Source organism: Ornithodoros turicata, chromosome 8 (assembly GCF_037126465.1).
Source record: "Ornithodoros turicata isolate Travis chromosome 8, ASM3712646v1, whole genome shotgun sequence".
Taxonomy (NCBI): domain Eukaryota; kingdom Metazoa; phylum Arthropoda; class Arachnida; order Ixodida; family Argasidae; genus Ornithodoros; species Ornithodoros turicata.
This window is the reverse complement of record NC_088208.1, coordinates 34,864,529-34,881,216: the sequence shown is the minus strand read 5'-3', so window position 1 is coordinate 34,881,216 and position 16,688 is coordinate 34,864,529. Positions and strand designations below refer to the sequence as shown.

Here is a 16,688-nt window from a genome sequence, read left to right as displayed (position 1 = left end):
CTTTCAATGTTCCCTTAAGACAATAGATAAGTGCATTTATTAACATTTATTTGTGGATGAATGAAAATTAAATAGCGCACAACAGTATATCGTATGAATAAAAAGAAAAGTAGACACTATGAGCCTAAATGTTAAGTACTGATACTCAAGAATGATTGTACAACGCATTGGACCAGACAGTTGGATTGCATTCTTATTCAATTTTTGGTGCAGCAGCACAGTCTCCACTGTTGAGGCATGCCCTTGGGCACCATTATTTTCCAGCAAGAGGATTCTCTTTTGCAGCAATGCATGCAAGCTTCATGTATCTTCTTCCTTCAATGTAGTGCAGTGTCTCTGAAAGAAACAAATTGTAAGGAACATTTAGCAGTCGACATAGAAGATAGCAATAGGAGTGAGCATGTGAAGGCACCTTATTACATTCCTTTTAATCTGTCTAGTGCGGATGAATTCCGCTTTTTTCCCCACAGCACCCAATGATAGTGACATCAAAAACTTGGCTACTGGCAGCTTGTATCATCTACGCTTCTCATGCATATTTTGGTATGAGTCGTCTGCTAGGAAACACCAAAAGTGGTCTTGCTATACATCTTGCCCTCTTTTTTTCTTTCTCTTTCAGCAGTTTCCTATCCTCTGATGTAGCACAACTACTCAGGCTTCTGCTTCTGTTAGACATTATAGTTATCGTCTTCACGTAATTTAGCTTTTAATTATGTAGAGGGACCATTGCGTATGGTTCATTCAATCTAACACTGTTACAATGCAACGTGGAGAATACTTCAAAATCAACAACTTTATTTTGTTAACAAATTATGTTATTAACAACATTTCGCTGACTGCTTTTCATACCTCAAACAAGCAAAGAATAGCGTAGTTTAGTTATTGGTAACACCACCGTCAAGATACCGTGCCTACCGGAACTAATGACAGTGTGCATGACTCAGAATCTTGTCTTATGATTGGGTGTGGTAGACGCGATAGCATACCGGGCTCCTGGTAGCGGTATACCAAAACTTAATATCATTTTTGAACAGCTTCGCATCTCACTGTTCTTTCATTACGCAGTTCTGATGCATTGCATGCACTGGCTTACGTTAATGAAGGTACTACAATCTCATTAGTTAATAGGTGAAGAAATAATTAGTTTTCTCGTTTACCTGGGTACGTTCTTGGGATGACCCGAGGAGCAGGCTCGTCGCCATCGAGTCTGAATGTGAAGTGGAACACGTTTGTGATTTCCTTTGTCCCCTTGTCTGCATGAATGACTGTAGCATTCACGTTAAGTTGCATGAGGTTGTCCTCTGTGTAGACTGCCTATTATACGATGATGAAACGTTACAGAGGAGCAGATCAGAAACATATGTGGCCATATCATTCATCTTTTGTAATACCAGCTATGCAGTGATGCTGAGCTTTTGTTAGGTCAGATTATCAGGGGTCATATTAACGAGGGTTCACTGTACTTGAGTTAACCTGCATGAAGCTAAGTGTCCTCTACGTAACAACTCTGTAGGACTGTTATATTATATGGAATGCCGACATCACGGCAAAAGCGCAGCATCTGACAGCACCCATGGGAGCTGTGACATTCCTTTGTACATTCCTTTGTGTGACATTCCTGTAGGACTGTTATATTATGGAATGCTAACATCATGGCAAAAGCGCAGCATCTGACAGCGCCCATGTGACATTCCTTTGGTTTACCTGCGCTTCATAATGCAGTAGTGAACCCACATCCACTGGTCGCCTGAACCAAACATCGTCTGTGTGATAGATCCACGGCCTCCTCCCACTGCACAAGAATGCCCCAACGTCAACATATACACTGCATCTTGTTCACCCAGAGGACCGACTGCAATCAATTTCCAGACCTCATAATGTACGCTGTTGCCCAGGCCAGCTCAAAGGCACTTCGCATCAAGAACCCGCCAAACACTTTGTTGTAGAGGTTTTCACTCTGAAATAACGTACACAGAAGCTCAGCCTCAATATTTGCACACTCTGCTAACGTCGGAGTACAAAACGCTCTGTGGGTGTTCGACATTCGCCCAAATTTTGAGAGAGATCCTCATAACGTCCGACTCTCGTCGTACCCAGTACAATATGCGAGCCATGCCAGCTGGCCTGCACCCTTGCCCCCTTTTTCCATTAATATTCTTACGGTCATCTACTCAGAACTGGGTGGTCTATAAGTAGAGCCTGAAGTTTTCAGGAAATATTTTTTTCCAAAATTCGGGGGGTAAAAATCGGGTAAATAAGCGTGTGCACTAAATTCATGCGAATTCGGGTGAAAAAAAAACAGATGGTATGCTAAATTTGGGGAGAAATCGGGTTCAGTTACTCAAACTAACTGTGGTGGTTTGGTACAAACGGTGATGTAACTGCATTTGCTGCCAAAAAGCAAGTTAATGCATTCCTACAGACATCCCAGTGAGGGGAATTTGCCGGGTAAAAATCTGGTTTCACCCTAAAGGGTGAACCTTCAATTCGGGGTGCAAATTCGGGGAAGAACCTGGTAAAACCCTAAAACTTCATGCTCTATCTATAAGGGGGTCCACACGCAGATCATTGTTGTAACGCAAATTTTTGTCATTCAAAGCGTGTTCTCTATTTTTATCGGTTGATCTCAAATACGAAAACAAAAACAGCTTACCTCTGGCTGGCAGATAATAACATTCGTTAGCTTAGCGTCATCCATGAAAATTGCACCCTTTGGACACTCATCTGACTTTAGGATATACGTCCTGCAAAGTTAGTGTACCAGAGTATATAATAGCTGCTCTGCAGGAACTTTCCTCCTTGTGTACTTGCTTAGGGTCAAAGTCCTCCAAGAACAGATTGTGCAAGATCACCCTTTCCTCGTCGCTTGGTGGGACTTTCATGACACTCTTGTCCTGGAAGTCCTTCCTTCTCTTGATGTTTTCTAGGATGAATTGTTTTATAAGGCTCCGACACAAGACCTTTTCACTCTGAACATACCGACTCCTCTGTCAAATATCGCTTGCTCTTCAGGGCCATGTGGTTTTAGTTTGTTCACGAAGGCTGGACTGCAAAGAAGTTTCATTATACTTAGAGCCCGAAGTTCTCAAAAGTTAAACGAACTGTACTGTTTTGGTACAAACAATGATGTAATTGCATTTGCTTCCAGACAAAGCTAGTGTGCATTCCTACGGACGTTTCTGTGAGGGCAACTTGTCGCGTAAAAATCTGGTTTCACCCTAAAGAGGCAACCTTCAATTTGAGGTGCAAATTTGGGAAAGAAATGGGTTAAACTCTAAAAATTCAGGCTCTAATTATACTTTAAATGAAAGTTAACGAAGTGGAAATGCTCAACAAGCACTAGAAACCATGGATTTAGGTACATTTTATACTCTGAGAAAACTCAAGATCTGTAGTCGCAGAAGTACATCTCCGCCACCAGAGACCACTCTGCACATCGAGAGTGGGGCAAATTATTTATTGCCTACAGACTAATATTAGTTTTAAGGTAAACTGGAATAATGAACAGTTCAGGAATAGAATATAATTAGGGCCTGACTTTTCCGGGTTTTATTTTTGGCCAAAAAAAAAAGGGGTAAATATCGGGTGATATTTACCATTGATATTTTTCATTTGAAAATTCGGGTGTATTCGGGTTAAATCCCGTTACGGCATATTCTGTCATCAGGAATTCGGGTGTATTTGGGTGATTTTTGTTTGTTTAATAAAAATTTGTCTTAACATGGAACTAATGTTTAGCAATGTTATCAAACTTTATTTTCATGCACGCTTATCAGTGTGCCACGCGACCCAGATGTTTTCAGGTAGATTCGGGTTAAACCCGAATTTTACAGATTTCGTTCGGGGGGTAAATATCGGGTGGATACGGGCTTAACCCTAAAAAGTCAGGCCCTAAATATAACTTACCACAAGGTAATAGCAAGAAGGTGCAAAGAAAGCTGGAGTTTATTTTGTTGTTTAAAATGTGAAGCAGTGCCTGAATCAGGTTCTTAAGAAAATCTGGAGCTTGCCCACTCATGATTTTGCACTATTCCAATACCCTTCAGCTGCATCTGACTAAAATAGACTTGACAAGTTATATATAAAAAAAAAAAAATGCAACTTACTCAGCTGAGCCTGCCTTCTTTGCCACCATGACAAACTTGGCGTCCAGCATTTTTTTTTGCTCGTCTCCTTCCAGCTGAAACCAGGAAATGTGACGATGTCCATTCAGATGCCACCAGACGCCACCAGGGGGCTGTACCGTACATACCTGGCTTAGTTCCATGCTGCACTCGATGGATGTCCTCCCAACCCAAGAGACGTGCCCTCGTAGCTTCAGGTCGTGTTCCATGGTTAAGTTGATGTGGCCGCCGTGAATATTGTCGACGAGAGCGGTCACTACGCTGACTGGCATAGGGACTCCGAAACTGAGACCCGGATACAGTAAATGCCTGTAACTGAGCCACACTGTGAGGGAAGGAAAAGAGGATGTGCAGGATTAGTTATATTTAGAGCCCGAAGTTTTCAGGAAAATTTTTTTTCTAAATTTGGGGGGGGTAAAAATTGGGTAAACAAACGTGTGCACTAAATCCATGCGAATTCGGGTGATAAAACTCCCAGTGTGCTAAATTCGGGGAGAAATCGGGCTCAGTTACTCAAACTAACTGTAGCGGTTTGGTACAAACGGTGGTGTTACTGCATTTGCTGCCAAAAGAAGTTAATGCATTCCTACAGACATCCCAGTGAGGGGAATTTGCCGGGTAAAAATCGGGTTTCACCCTAAAGGGTGAACCTTCAATTCAGGGTGCAAATTCGGGGAAGAATCGGGTAAAAGCCTAAAACTTCAGGCTCTAGTTACATTTCTGTGGAAGCAACTATTTCCTGCATGGTGAGAGAAAGTCACCATAAGCAAGTTTCGTGCATCTATGTAGTCCTAACTTGTTGCCCTACAGATGGGGACCTACATAGATAAGGCTCATTACAGAGTGCATTCGTTTTGGACATTTATGTTCATAGTCTCTCGTCAAATATGAGTGTGGCAGTCATCAATTTTTGCCCATTACACCGAAAGCACATCATCGGCTTCAGAGATTGGCTAATTAAGTTAGTGACATCTCATGTATAGCCTTCTGATATCGTCAGACCAGTTGCAAGATGGATCCCTTGGAACAGTCTTGGAATTGATGATGGGAGATGTCCGAGAGAAATTATGTTATCTGATCAGCAATGTCACTATAAATGCTTCCATGGCTGCAATATTGTCTGATTGCATGACTGCCATGTCATATTTTGTGAACAGGCACAAGCAATCTTTACCTTTGAATGCCTTGAATGAAGGACTGAAGAAATACTCTTTAAAAAATTCTGGCCATGGACAACTATAAAAGTCATAACGAGGAGTGGCTATAACACGTCAGCAGTGACTATATAACCCACAAAGTGACTGTAAATGTAAACGTCCAATTATGATCCTGCCAACTGTTAATAAGCCCGTTACTACACTTAACGATCACACACAAACCTCCAAAGACATCCATATCTTCCAGTATCTTGCCATAGCGTACAACTCCTCTGGCACCGACATGGCTTTTCTGGAAATCCACCGATGATGCTAACGGCAGGATAACTTCGTCGTAACTATCCCGCATGCTGCGAGGTGGAAGTTCTTCCTGTGTTGGCATTTTGATGTTGAGCGACTGGAGGGATGCAATTCCTCCCCTGAGAGACAAATATGCGGGGGCGTATCAGAGCACACGTGGTGGGAATAATTTGAGGGCGGAATCTCGGGCAGGGAAAAAAAAGTTTTGTACATTGAATCTGGATGGTTTTCGGTGTAACTGTACATGGTATAATTTTGTATAATATCACTTCGTTGTAAGTGGTACTCTGGAGGAAGACCCTTAAAATGTGTTTATAACGCGTATAACGCGAATTAGAGCACAGGTTCGTTGCTGTCTACACCTCCCTCTGACGGTACTTTTCTTGGTTCTGCTAGTTACTGTGAACCCTCGTTAATATGACCCCCGTTAATCTGACATACGCACTTTACGACCATACTCTTGGGGAACAATGCTGTGAAACCTCTGCAAATCCCCCCCGTTAATATGACAATTCCGCATTATGACCAAAAGTTTTGGGAACGACCATTGTCATAATAACGAGGGTTCACTGTACTTAGTCGCCTAGTCTAAGTGGGTGAAAACGCATCTAAAAGGAGGTTAGATGTTTTAACAGAACGACTGATAGTGCATAAAAACATGGGTTCGTACTTGTACGATGGGTTCCTTCCAACGTGCACGCCGAGGTCGTCGATAACTGAAATAAGGCGTTCAATTAAAATTTTACAATTACATTTTTGAAAATGAAGCTTTAGCAACCACATTTCAAAATGTTTTGTATATTTCAGAATCACTTACGCTCTGTGATGCTTTTTGGACGAACCGTAGTCTCATATTTTATTAGTGTCCGTCTTCCGCAGGAGTTCAGCGTTGTCAGGGCACCGCGTAGAAGTTGGTGACCCGTAGAAACAAGCTTTCTGCGAATAGAGACAAGGTTCGCTGTATCCTGCTCTGCATCGAATTGCTTTCGACAGAGCTGCTTTTGAATGCTCAGTATGGATATAATAATGAAAAAAATGGCTAAATTTACAAAAAAAAACTGTTTTACCGCTACAAAAATGGTTTTACATTACGGATATAACGTTGTCATTTTCCTTTTCTCTCCTCCTTCGTTTGTGTGTATCTATGGAGTGACTCCATACATCGTCTCTGATATATCTGTGCACTATTGCGACTAACAGCCTTAGCACTGGTTGCTTCACATGGACATATTTTGAATGAATGAGTCACGCGACATCGCTCTACTTCAGTGCAAACCTTGCCCCGTAGGTCAATATACTGATTGTACACAGACTTCCCATTAGCGCCACAATATCCGTGACAAGTTTATGTACGCTTGCGTATATCGTGGGAAGAAGAATACGCTGAATTTCGTCTACGGCAATGGTTTTGAGCATGGGCGTTGCCCAAAAAGCAATCGTCAAACAGCCTTTACCATGCAGCGGAATGAAAAACGAACAGAAGCAGATAATTCTGGAACAGTCACCTGTTCAGGACCATTGTGCTTCGACTTTAGGTTACGTCACCTGTACGACTCTAAATCGCTGCACCCAGGCTATGTTATAAAATCGGCGATCCAGTCGCTCGAGTCTGCACGATCCTTCAAACCGTCATCGACCTTGGGTAAACAACTTTCCCTTGTGGGCGTTTATCTCACGTAAACTGCACGTAGGCTACTGCACATCCTCTTCTTCGTCGTATGCATACGATATCCATAAACCTCAAATATCGTCTTCCACAGCCATATACACAATGTGGTACCGGCGCACGCGCACACATGCACGCGCATCACTCTGACGTGCGACCTGTCTGCCATTTTGTCGACTGCTTCGCCTGTTCGCGGCATTTTTGAGTTTCTGTTTTGCAAACGTTCACTGGACGAACCATACTCTTCACAGCAGAGGTCAAATACATTTCTCAGTTTAACTGTTTTATCGTTGAGTGCAAAAAGTACGCAGTCACAAAACTGTATCGTAGCAGACGTCTACGATCCTGCATGGGGCACGTCGTGCCAGTCGTGCGCGTCGACGACCAGTATCGCGTAATTTTTACGGTTCGTGTAGTACATTTTTGTCAATTTTACTTGTGTTTATGCGTGTACGGCAGTTCCGCCTCCACAGCAGACATGAAATTAACAGTCACTGACTAAAGGTATGACGACGTACTTCACAATTGCATGTATTGCGTATCTTCATCGTTTTCCGCCATTTTGGGATTTAGAAGTAATGTTTGGGGGTGCATAACATATGTAGCTCCGTGAACAGCAACTTTGTGAGAGGGACACGAATAAGAATGGAAACAAGGAACAACAATGCGGATAGTTTGAATCCGGATGCCCCTCATATTTGTTAGCGTTCAACATATTGCTTAGGCAGAGCCCTGTCTTCTTTGGCGACGGGGAAATGTGTTTTGATACTGTATCGCTTCACTCCTGCGTTGGCGTAACTCATGATAATCTCACAGCAGTGAAGATAATCTCTCCTTAGTGAAGAAACGCTTGCACCCACTATCGCGTAACAGGCAGCGGTGTGACCGTTGCTAGGGCCCAAGCCCCGTATGGTGTCAGCGCACGCTTACACCTGACCAGCCGATGCAGGGTGGAGAGCATACGCGTCGTGTCAAAAATTCGCATCAATGTGTGGCGGGGGAGCATTCGCTGAGCACCCATCGCACGGTGGTCTTATTACCACACTTTATTACCTCTGTTCTTTGGTGGTCTTTATTACCACACAACCACACCTGACGGTACTGTTAAAGCCAACCTCGCCGATGCGTCTTTAAAAAAGAACTTGAGTAACCCATCTGGTTGCGCCAGTTCGCAGACACTCCGCCCCCTCTGCCCCGCTATGACGTACATCTACGTAACGTAACGTAACGTAACGGCGCGCCTGCGGGGGAGGTGCTCGCTCGCCGGCTCCTAGCATACAGCTGGTGCAGCTGGTACAGCGAGCAGGGCTTGGCGTTCCCGGGTTGTTGACAGCGCGTTCGCGGTATGCGACTGGACAAGGTGGAGGCCCGCTCGCCTGGGCTAACCTCGTGGCTAACCAGAGTTCGAGGTAACTCGTTACTGTAACTAAGTTCCTTTTTTTGGTAACTAGTAACTTAACTCGATACTTTTGCGCCGTGGTAACTTTCAGAGGAACTCGTTCCTTTTTCAGGTAACTTATTGCCAAAGTAACTTAAGTTAAGTTCCAAGTTACTTTTAACTCGCTTTCCACTCACGTCCACATATTTTCTTGCTTTCTCTCCGGTTCATTCATGGCTTCTTCTTTTTTTTTTTGCCATAAAACGTGATATTCAATCAATGACAGTATTTTGTTCAGGAAGTAAGAACCGCTGCCATTGAAATGAAGCTGAACCACTGTGCGCAACCAGGGAGTAAGATGCAAAGCGTTCGAATAGACCTCTACCAGAGAAACGTCACCATGACGTTGGTAGACAGACTGAAACCGAAACAAATCGGAAGGAGAGGGCTGGGTTCCACGAACGGGCACTTGTTCGCTGCCTCCCATTGAAAGAAAAGCAGGACCGAGGGTCGCGTCCCTTTAAGGGACCATATCGTAATCCCCTCAAGACCGTGGCATTCGGACGCGACCTTGTTCACCTCTAGCTCCAAGCGTAGTTCAATTCTACCAAATTTGTGGCGCTGTCGAACACTATGACGTCATTTGTTTACAAAGAGGGAGGGGACTATTGTTGGACATAAACGAAAACGATCTAAGTATGTTGCACTCCTCCGCAGGCATTTTGTGTCCGAAGTGACTTGGAAGTAACTCGTTCTTTTTTTTAAAAGTAATTCAGTAACTGCGAGTTACATTTCAGGCTGAAGAACTTCGTTATTAACTTAGTTATATTTTGCACACGGTAGTTTAACTTGTAACGAGTTCTTTTTGACGGGTAACTTCTCAATCTATGTGGCTAACCTCCCCAAAGGATGCTTTCGAGTGCACTCGCTGCCAGCAGTATGAGCGGTCAGAGCTGTGAAAGCGTTGGACATAGCGGTGTGGTGGCTGCCCGTCTTGCGCACGGAAGTCTGCTTGGGTGGTGAACTGTTCCACATCCTGGGCGAGTCCAAGTTGTCAATTTGAAACTGCGTTTTGTTCACTATGCAGTAATTTTGAACTGAGATACTAGCTCCATCAACAGAGACGTAATTTTTGCCGAGAATAACCCTCATTTTCCTACTTGTTGTTCACACCTGCTTCGTTTAGTCGAGGTTATGCCTCCGAGGGAGGGAGTACGTTGTTACCCCAGCCGCATGGTGGCGTGCATTTCTTTTATTGTCCCACATACTGTATTTTTGTAGTTGAGATAAGGTTTTGGCAGCGCTCCACACACATACACCACCCTGGGCGTACATTTATGGATAGGTTTGTTGCTGTGTTTCGTTTATACCCGATTTTCACTTCGTTTTTCGTGTACCCTTTCCCCACTCTGTCGTCAGGATTACGTCAATGGTGCGCGGATAAGATCGCTTTTCCCTTTTAAGCATCCGAGATCACCGGGACCGATATTTCTTTAGCGACTGTCTCGGTGCACGAATATAGCGTTTACGCCTGCGGACCGAGTTGTTAATTATGGGTATCATTCATTATCAAAGCCGCGTACCGCTGACGTTGTAGCATCTGCAGGCCCGAAGGCGCTAAAACAGCCAGTGCAGGGACGAAAAAGACGACGCAACACACGATCACATTCACTGAGCTGGCAACCTGTGGCCCGTTTTTGTTTTTTGTTTTTTCACTCAATAAATGTTTTCTGTTGTTGTTTTTTTTTTGTCTCCCCGGCGCTGTGATTTTAGTATTTTTAACATGAGGTACCAAACTAACCGCCCAGATCTTAACCCTATTTAATTTTTTTTTCGTCCGTCTGTTAGTAGTTAGTCAGTATGTTACACCAACCGGCCCCGTTTTTAACGTTATACAGGGTGTTCAAAATTAAGCTTTCACTGGCACTTTAAAAATAGGCGAACAAAAGAAAACTGGCTGCTATTTTTCTGTTCCTTGAGTAAGAAACAGGTGCTACATAATTAGCAGCACCTGTTTCTTACACGAGTAGCGTAAAGTTGTCATCCTGTTTCCCGTCATCGCTGTGTCTGCGTAGCGCTCGTGAAAGCTTAATTTTGGACACCCTGTATATAATACAGGGGATTGCTATAATAAGTCCTGCACTCTGCCGTGCTGGCATTGATAGGTGTGTGCGATGAAGTTCGGAGATTAGGTTGTGGTGAGGGGGATTGGTGAGAAGCACTAACACGCATTTTAGATGCAATGTACCTGCATGTATTTTGCCGGTATCCTGCAAAAAAAGAAACAGTGTGGATACAACATTCACTCGGTGGTGTTAGCATCAAGGTCATGCTGGAGACTGGTAGGTGGTGGGTTCGAATCCCACCACCGGCTGTGCTGTCCGAGGTTTTCCCTGGATTGTGCGGCGGACATTTCAGACGGACGTGAAACGCATGCCTAACGGCGCTTCTTAGATTAACATCCGGGAACGTCCGGAATGACGTCGATACTGGCGACGAGCATTATTCCGGCACACGTAATACGGCCGTTATGGAAAGCGAAAGTTTCACACGAGACGTGTACATCAATAAACAATAGATAATCATACGAGGAAAGACATTATGCAACCGTTGACGGGGAACCGTTTTGCAACCTCGCGGGACTCTGTGACAATGCTCGAAAGCATCGAAGAAAGAAAGCGTCTTCCGAAATCGCGCTTGTTGGGCATTGTGTTATAAGGGTTGTAACGCTTTGATAGGTGTGGGACATTCCATCATGCAGGCGTTGCACTGCTCAGTGCTCACTAGAGTATTATAAAAGAAAAAAAAAAAACCTTTTCTACGTGTCGTATTTGGCGCGTCGTCAGCTAGGACGATTCCCATTGGTGCTCCTGAGCACGTGATCCCTCCCGCGCTACTTCGCTGGTGGAGAAGCCTGTAGTGATGTAGCCGGGGATGAGTTTCGGTATTCGCAGCTCCCGTGGCTCAGTGGTTAATTAGCGTGCTGGCCATGTCACGTCGAGACTGTGAGGTACCCGGGTTCGAATCCCGGTGCCTGCTGTGCTGTTTGGGTTTGTTCCTGGGTTTTCCTCAGACGCTTTCAGACATATGTTCGCAGTGCCAATTTTTTTCTATGCACCTATAAACCCCTTTGCTGTAAAACGTGTAGTGCAGATACAAATAAATAAATAAATAAATGCAAATTACTTGCCTTCCACAACTTGGGTCGAAGTGTCGCGATTCCTTTGCGCTGCGTACAGCGTGTATGGCGGGGGGTATTCAAGACATACGTTGAAACACGTGCACATACGTATTTATTATATATATTATTTAGTTTTATTTATCATTATATAGTATTTATTATATATAATATTACACATACGTACACAAATACGTACATACGTAAACATACTTACGGAAGAGGCGGTACGTGCATGTTACATGACATCGTGTCTGTTTACTACTTTCGTTTTCGTCTCGCGCAAGATGTCACGGGATGGCAAGAGAACCGATATCATGTCCGATAGCATCCTGAAATGATCAACCCGTATCGTCCTTATCTGAGGGACGCCGAGAAGGTGGTCGGGTTCTGTTTCTTGTTTTTCCCTCAGAGGCTATACCTTGGACCCGAATGCGTAACCAAAATACACGGCTTTCCAACTATCTTTAGACACTTTATATCACCCACGCAGAGCTTATACAGGCGGGGTCATCGGAGAACAAACAGATCAAAAGTGGAAGCGCGTGCTTCGATCTGGATCGCTTACGTATAGCGCTCATCAACAAGACACTCGTATTTTGACCGAAATCTATCGATGTCTATTGATTGGTCTATCTATCGATGTCTGTCCACCTTGGACTTGAAGTTGGAGTCCACAAGATTGTGGACGAGAGCTGGTTTGTCGCAATGTCCAATTTAACTCGTGACGCGACGGTAAAAGTAAAAGAGAGAGATATATAAGTGCACGCAAACGTCTAACTGAGAGACCCAAGCAATTCAATAGGTACGATCATCACAAATAATGACTCGGACGCGAGTTTGAGCACCCCTACAACGGACTAAGAATCTTATTTGGATTTGTGCCACTGTATACGGCAACAGTTTTCTGTTTCTGTTTCTGTTGAAAGTTTGTCACCTTATACTTACAGAGCTTCGCCGGCAGAGGAAAGCTTTGATGAATTTCAATCCCTTCGATGACACTTTTTCTTCCTTTTTTTTTTTCTTTTCGTTTTTTCACTTCCGCAACCGCACAAAGCACGAGAATTTCCTCTTCTTTTGTGCCTTCTGTGCAATCTCTGATGCGGTTGCGTGCACTGGCGTCAATAGAATCTGTGGGGCCACTACGGGAAAAGTAGAGGTTGTCGAATAACTGCCGTTTGTGTTCTACCCGAACAAAATGATATTTCTATGACGCCACGGTTAATTGACCACTGCATGCCACGAGACGGGACGCGCTCTCGCACATTGTCTTGGATCTTGCGGGAAATCCCCCTTTTCGTGGCCTTCGCGGTCGCAATTACTCTTTTGGAATGTATTTGCCCCGTTTTGGTGACGACTTCGACGAAGTTCTCTGTCCTGATTAGACTGCGGTGCTTTCGTCTTCGACACCATTTGGTGCGGTGCGGTGAAAGTCGAACTCGAACGAGCTCTCAGATCCCCCTGGTGGGCAAAACGAATCACGTGATGAAACGTTACGGGAAAGGGACGGCCTCGTACAGCCGGGGCGATTCCGAAACTTAGCCGAAGTTATATTCGCGAGAACAACAGACATACAACCGTGAAAGTTTCATTTCGGGAAATCGCTATAGTTTTCAAGAAATGTGTAGAAATATAACTTCAGTTCATAACACACTTAACCGTCATTAATATGCATTAATTTGGATACATATTAACTAATACAAAAAGGCGTACGCCCCGCTGTCTCCTTTGGCTTGACATTGACCCGCGACGATTTTTTGCATACCTCAAAAGTTAGTCTTTGGAACGGAAAAAAAAAAAAAAAAAAACACGATCCGTTCGAGGTACAAAGTTGCAATCAACGGATTTCGTGTCATTGTATCGCCAGCTACAACTTTCTCGTTGATATTTTGGCACTAATCCTAATAATTAGAAGAAAAAAACTGATTAATTAATTAATAAAATTACACAAAAAATAGTTTTAGTATCCTTACACCACTGGTAGAACTACATGTAGTCCGTCTTTTTGGTGTGCGATATGAACCATTCTGTTTTGAAACTTTGGCTCATTTTTCGTGGAACGCCTTGTATAGTCTCCCAAACATTCCTGTAAACGTAGCACATCTGCATCTGTTGCTTCTGCTGCGGTTATCGTGACCCCAGGCGCCAGACAAGCAATGAATAAGGGGCTGTCAGCAGCTGTTGCACGATCGCTTGCTTAGTATAAGTCTTCCTTAAATCATCGTTCTTGCCGTAATACTGCTCGATAGACGTGCAAGACAGCAAGATCCGATTGATTTACAGTTGGTCCACAGTCTGGGTTGCTCACACCAGCATCTCTTTCGTGTGTGCTGCGTAAATTTCGCACGCGTCCGCAAAAACTAGCAAAAGATCCAGAATGATATTCGTCGGTAAATATTGATACTACGATAAAAATATTGGGAAATGGGAGCAAAAGGCGGCATCGTGTAATCTTCCGAAGTTTTCAACTTACACCGCGAATATACGGAAATATTCACGTATGTGGAGCTTCCTTGAGTGCACGGAAGATGGCAGGAGTTATGCCTGTCCCATAAAGGGTGCGTTTAATATGATAAGATAATGCTGAGGGCGCACTCTCAACTTCCGTACCTGCTGCATCATTGCTGCTTCTGCAACGTCTCTACGTCAGACATCCGCGGTATTTATTCGGATCGTGACGTCGACGGACTTTCAAACACGCCCGTTGCTCATTGATGAAGAAGTGCGCAGAGTAAGCGTCTCTTCCGAGAAACGTGATATAATATACGACTTTCATTCGTACAGCGCTACGAAGCCTCCTTGAGGATTCGAACGGAAACGCATTATATGTGGTCTTACGTCAAGTGCGCGTCAAGTTGCATATTCGTCCGGTTAAAGCGATGACAGTACTTCGTTATATCGTTTCAAATGCGGCAACGCTTTCGTTTTCGTTGCAGACTTCGTGGGTCCGCGAGAAAATGACGTGGATCGACTAACAAGTACGAGCGTTCTAGCGTTGAACATAAAAAAAAGTAGAAGGCGAGAACGAAAAGAAAACAAGCAAAGAAATAATAATACTAATTGGGAGTAGATTTACACGTAATGTGAAAAAAAAAAAAAAAACATGTCGCCACACAGTGGTTGTGTGGCTATTACGATCACCTGAGAGGGATGGTGACCCAAGTTTGATGCTCAAATTGACATTCTGAGCAAAAGCCACTCAGCAAAAATCAACGTTCCCTACTCCTTGCCATTTTAGCTCTCTATTTATTGTATTTATTGATTGATACTGTTAATAATTTTAATTGTTTGTTACAGGTAAGGAGATAACAACAACGTGCGTACAATACAATAACAAGAAACACAATACAATATGCGTCACAATGCATCTCGCTTCATTATGGTTCGGTTCGTTTATGCATTTCCGTTCCATTCGCTCTATGCACCGAAAAACAAAACGATGCATTTTTTTCTTTTTTTCACTCATTTTACGTTTACCTAAAACTACGCAGAGTATATCGCGAATCCCGGCAGTGCTGTCGATGTTTTCCCTGTGGTTTCGCGCAGACTTTCCAGACGAATATCGGCACAGTTACCCCTGAAGTCGGCCCAGGACGCATATACTAACCGCCCCTGTCCCCCACTCCTTCCTGCTGTCCTCTCTCCATCTGTCCACATCTGTACACCGCTCATAGCCACAGTTGCTTCGCGGCGCAAACACAGAATTAAAGAAAAGATCCAATAAAAGGTCATTCAAGGAGTGACTTCGGCTATTATAAAAAAAGCCTTCTCGCCCTAGTACTCAAGAAGGAGACCAAGGCCTCATTCACCGAAATATAGAGAATATATAAGCTGCGTACGCAAATGCCTGCGGCAGGCCGCAGTACACTTGCACCCGAGTACGCACAGTCAACGTTTATCTCGCAAAAAGGAGAGGGGAGGAAAGAACACAGTCTGGCCACGTATCACCCGACGGACACCTTGGCCAATCAGGCTGCTCGTCTTCCACGTACGTCGGAAGACGGCAAGAAACGAGCGAATAATAAATAACGGCGGAAGACATAAGCATAACGAAGGCGCTCGATAACGATGGGGTGCAGCAGCGAAGCTATATGCTTGCATACACAGAAAAATGGCGTCTTGGAACGAGCCATATACGTATATGTTTACTGAGGAAGTAGAGTGGCGTGTTTTTTTCTTGCGGGTACTTCTCGTATACGGTACCCCATGTGTGACGATGACCTTTCCCGAGAATCACGGCTCGATTCGAATAAGAATGATGTTCTGTTTATTTTTATTTTTTATTTTTTCTGGCGCAAAAACGGGAACCGTGGTCATAATGCGTCCAATCGAAGTATCTAAAAGAATTTTTTAAAAATTAAAATCATCAGGACCAGCGGCAGCCAAGGTCGTGCCGAAGACTGGGAGGTGGTGGTTTCTGAGGTTTTTCCTGGGTTTTCCGGAGACTTTCCAGACAGTTCCCCCCGAAGTCGGCCCAGGACGCACACTAACCGCCTTGTGAAGAGCGTTCGAAATTGGGCTGTTTGGTGTAACATTAAAATCGATAAGTGTTTTAAGTGTCGCCCTGCACTGTTTTTTTTTATCGATTTTAACCCCCCTGTTTTCCACTCCTTCCTACTGTCCTCTCTCCATCTGTCCACATCTGTACGCCGCTCATAGGCACAGTTGCTTCGAGGCGCTCACACGGATCATCAGATGGAAAAAAAGAAAGAAATAAGATAAAAGTACAATACCAAGACCACGGTGTTCTACGGACGGGAACCAGTGGACGAAAGAGGGCTAATCAATGTGACTGTGTTTGTTATCTTAGCTCCCTGGCAATGGGGTTTTAGCGCTTTTAATCATCACCAGTGGACCATTTCCCAGAAAGAACTTTGTTCTGGTG

At 44.0% G+C, this 16,688-nt stretch overlaps 2 protein-coding genes across 2 annotated transcripts in view; one reads left to right on the top strand and one right to left on the bottom strand.

The window, feature by feature from the left end:
* Window positions 1-175: 175 nt before the first annotated feature.
* On the bottom strand, window positions 176-7,363 carry LOC135367111 (acyl-coenzyme A thioesterase 9, mitochondrial-like). The gene is made up of 13 exons (XM_064600225.1): window positions 7,087-7,363; window positions 6,399-6,517; window positions 6,252-6,297; window positions 5,504-5,700; window positions 4,253-4,449; window positions 4,107-4,180; window positions 2,980-3,047; window positions 2,812-2,923; window positions 2,654-2,744; window positions 1,872-1,957; window positions 1,705-1,792; window positions 1,158-1,314; window positions 176-336 (listed from the first exon to the last, which is right to left on the bottom strand). The coding sequence occupies exons 1-13, from the start codon at window positions 7,098-7,100 to the stop codon at window positions 254-256; spliced, it is 1,332 nt and encodes a 443-aa protein (XP_064456295.1). The 5' UTR covers window positions 7,101-7,363; the 3' UTR covers window positions 176-253.
* A 241-nt stretch (window positions 7,364-7,604) lies between these two features.
* LOC135367109 (5'-nucleotidase domain-containing protein 3-like) overlaps window positions 7,605-16,688 on the top strand; it is an 85,243-nt gene continuing 76,159 nt past the window's right edge. The window contains exon 1 of the mRNA XM_064600222.1: window positions 7,605-7,751. The gene's annotated coding sequence lies outside the window, so the exon portion shown is untranslated. The remainder of the gene's footprint in view (window positions 7,752-16,688) is intronic.

Bases quoted from the DNA above. Each gene is read 5' to 3' on its own strand.
- LOC135367111 (XM_064600225.1), bottom strand. The intron at 4,181-4,252 runs GTATGTACGGTA...TCCTGGTTTCAG, and splicing joins GCAGCATGGAACTAAGCCAG to CTGGAAGGAGACGAGCAAAA. The intron at 337-1,157 runs GTAAACGAGAAA...TGTTTCTTTCAG, and splicing joins CATCCCAAGAACGTACCCAG to AGACACTGCACTACATTGAA.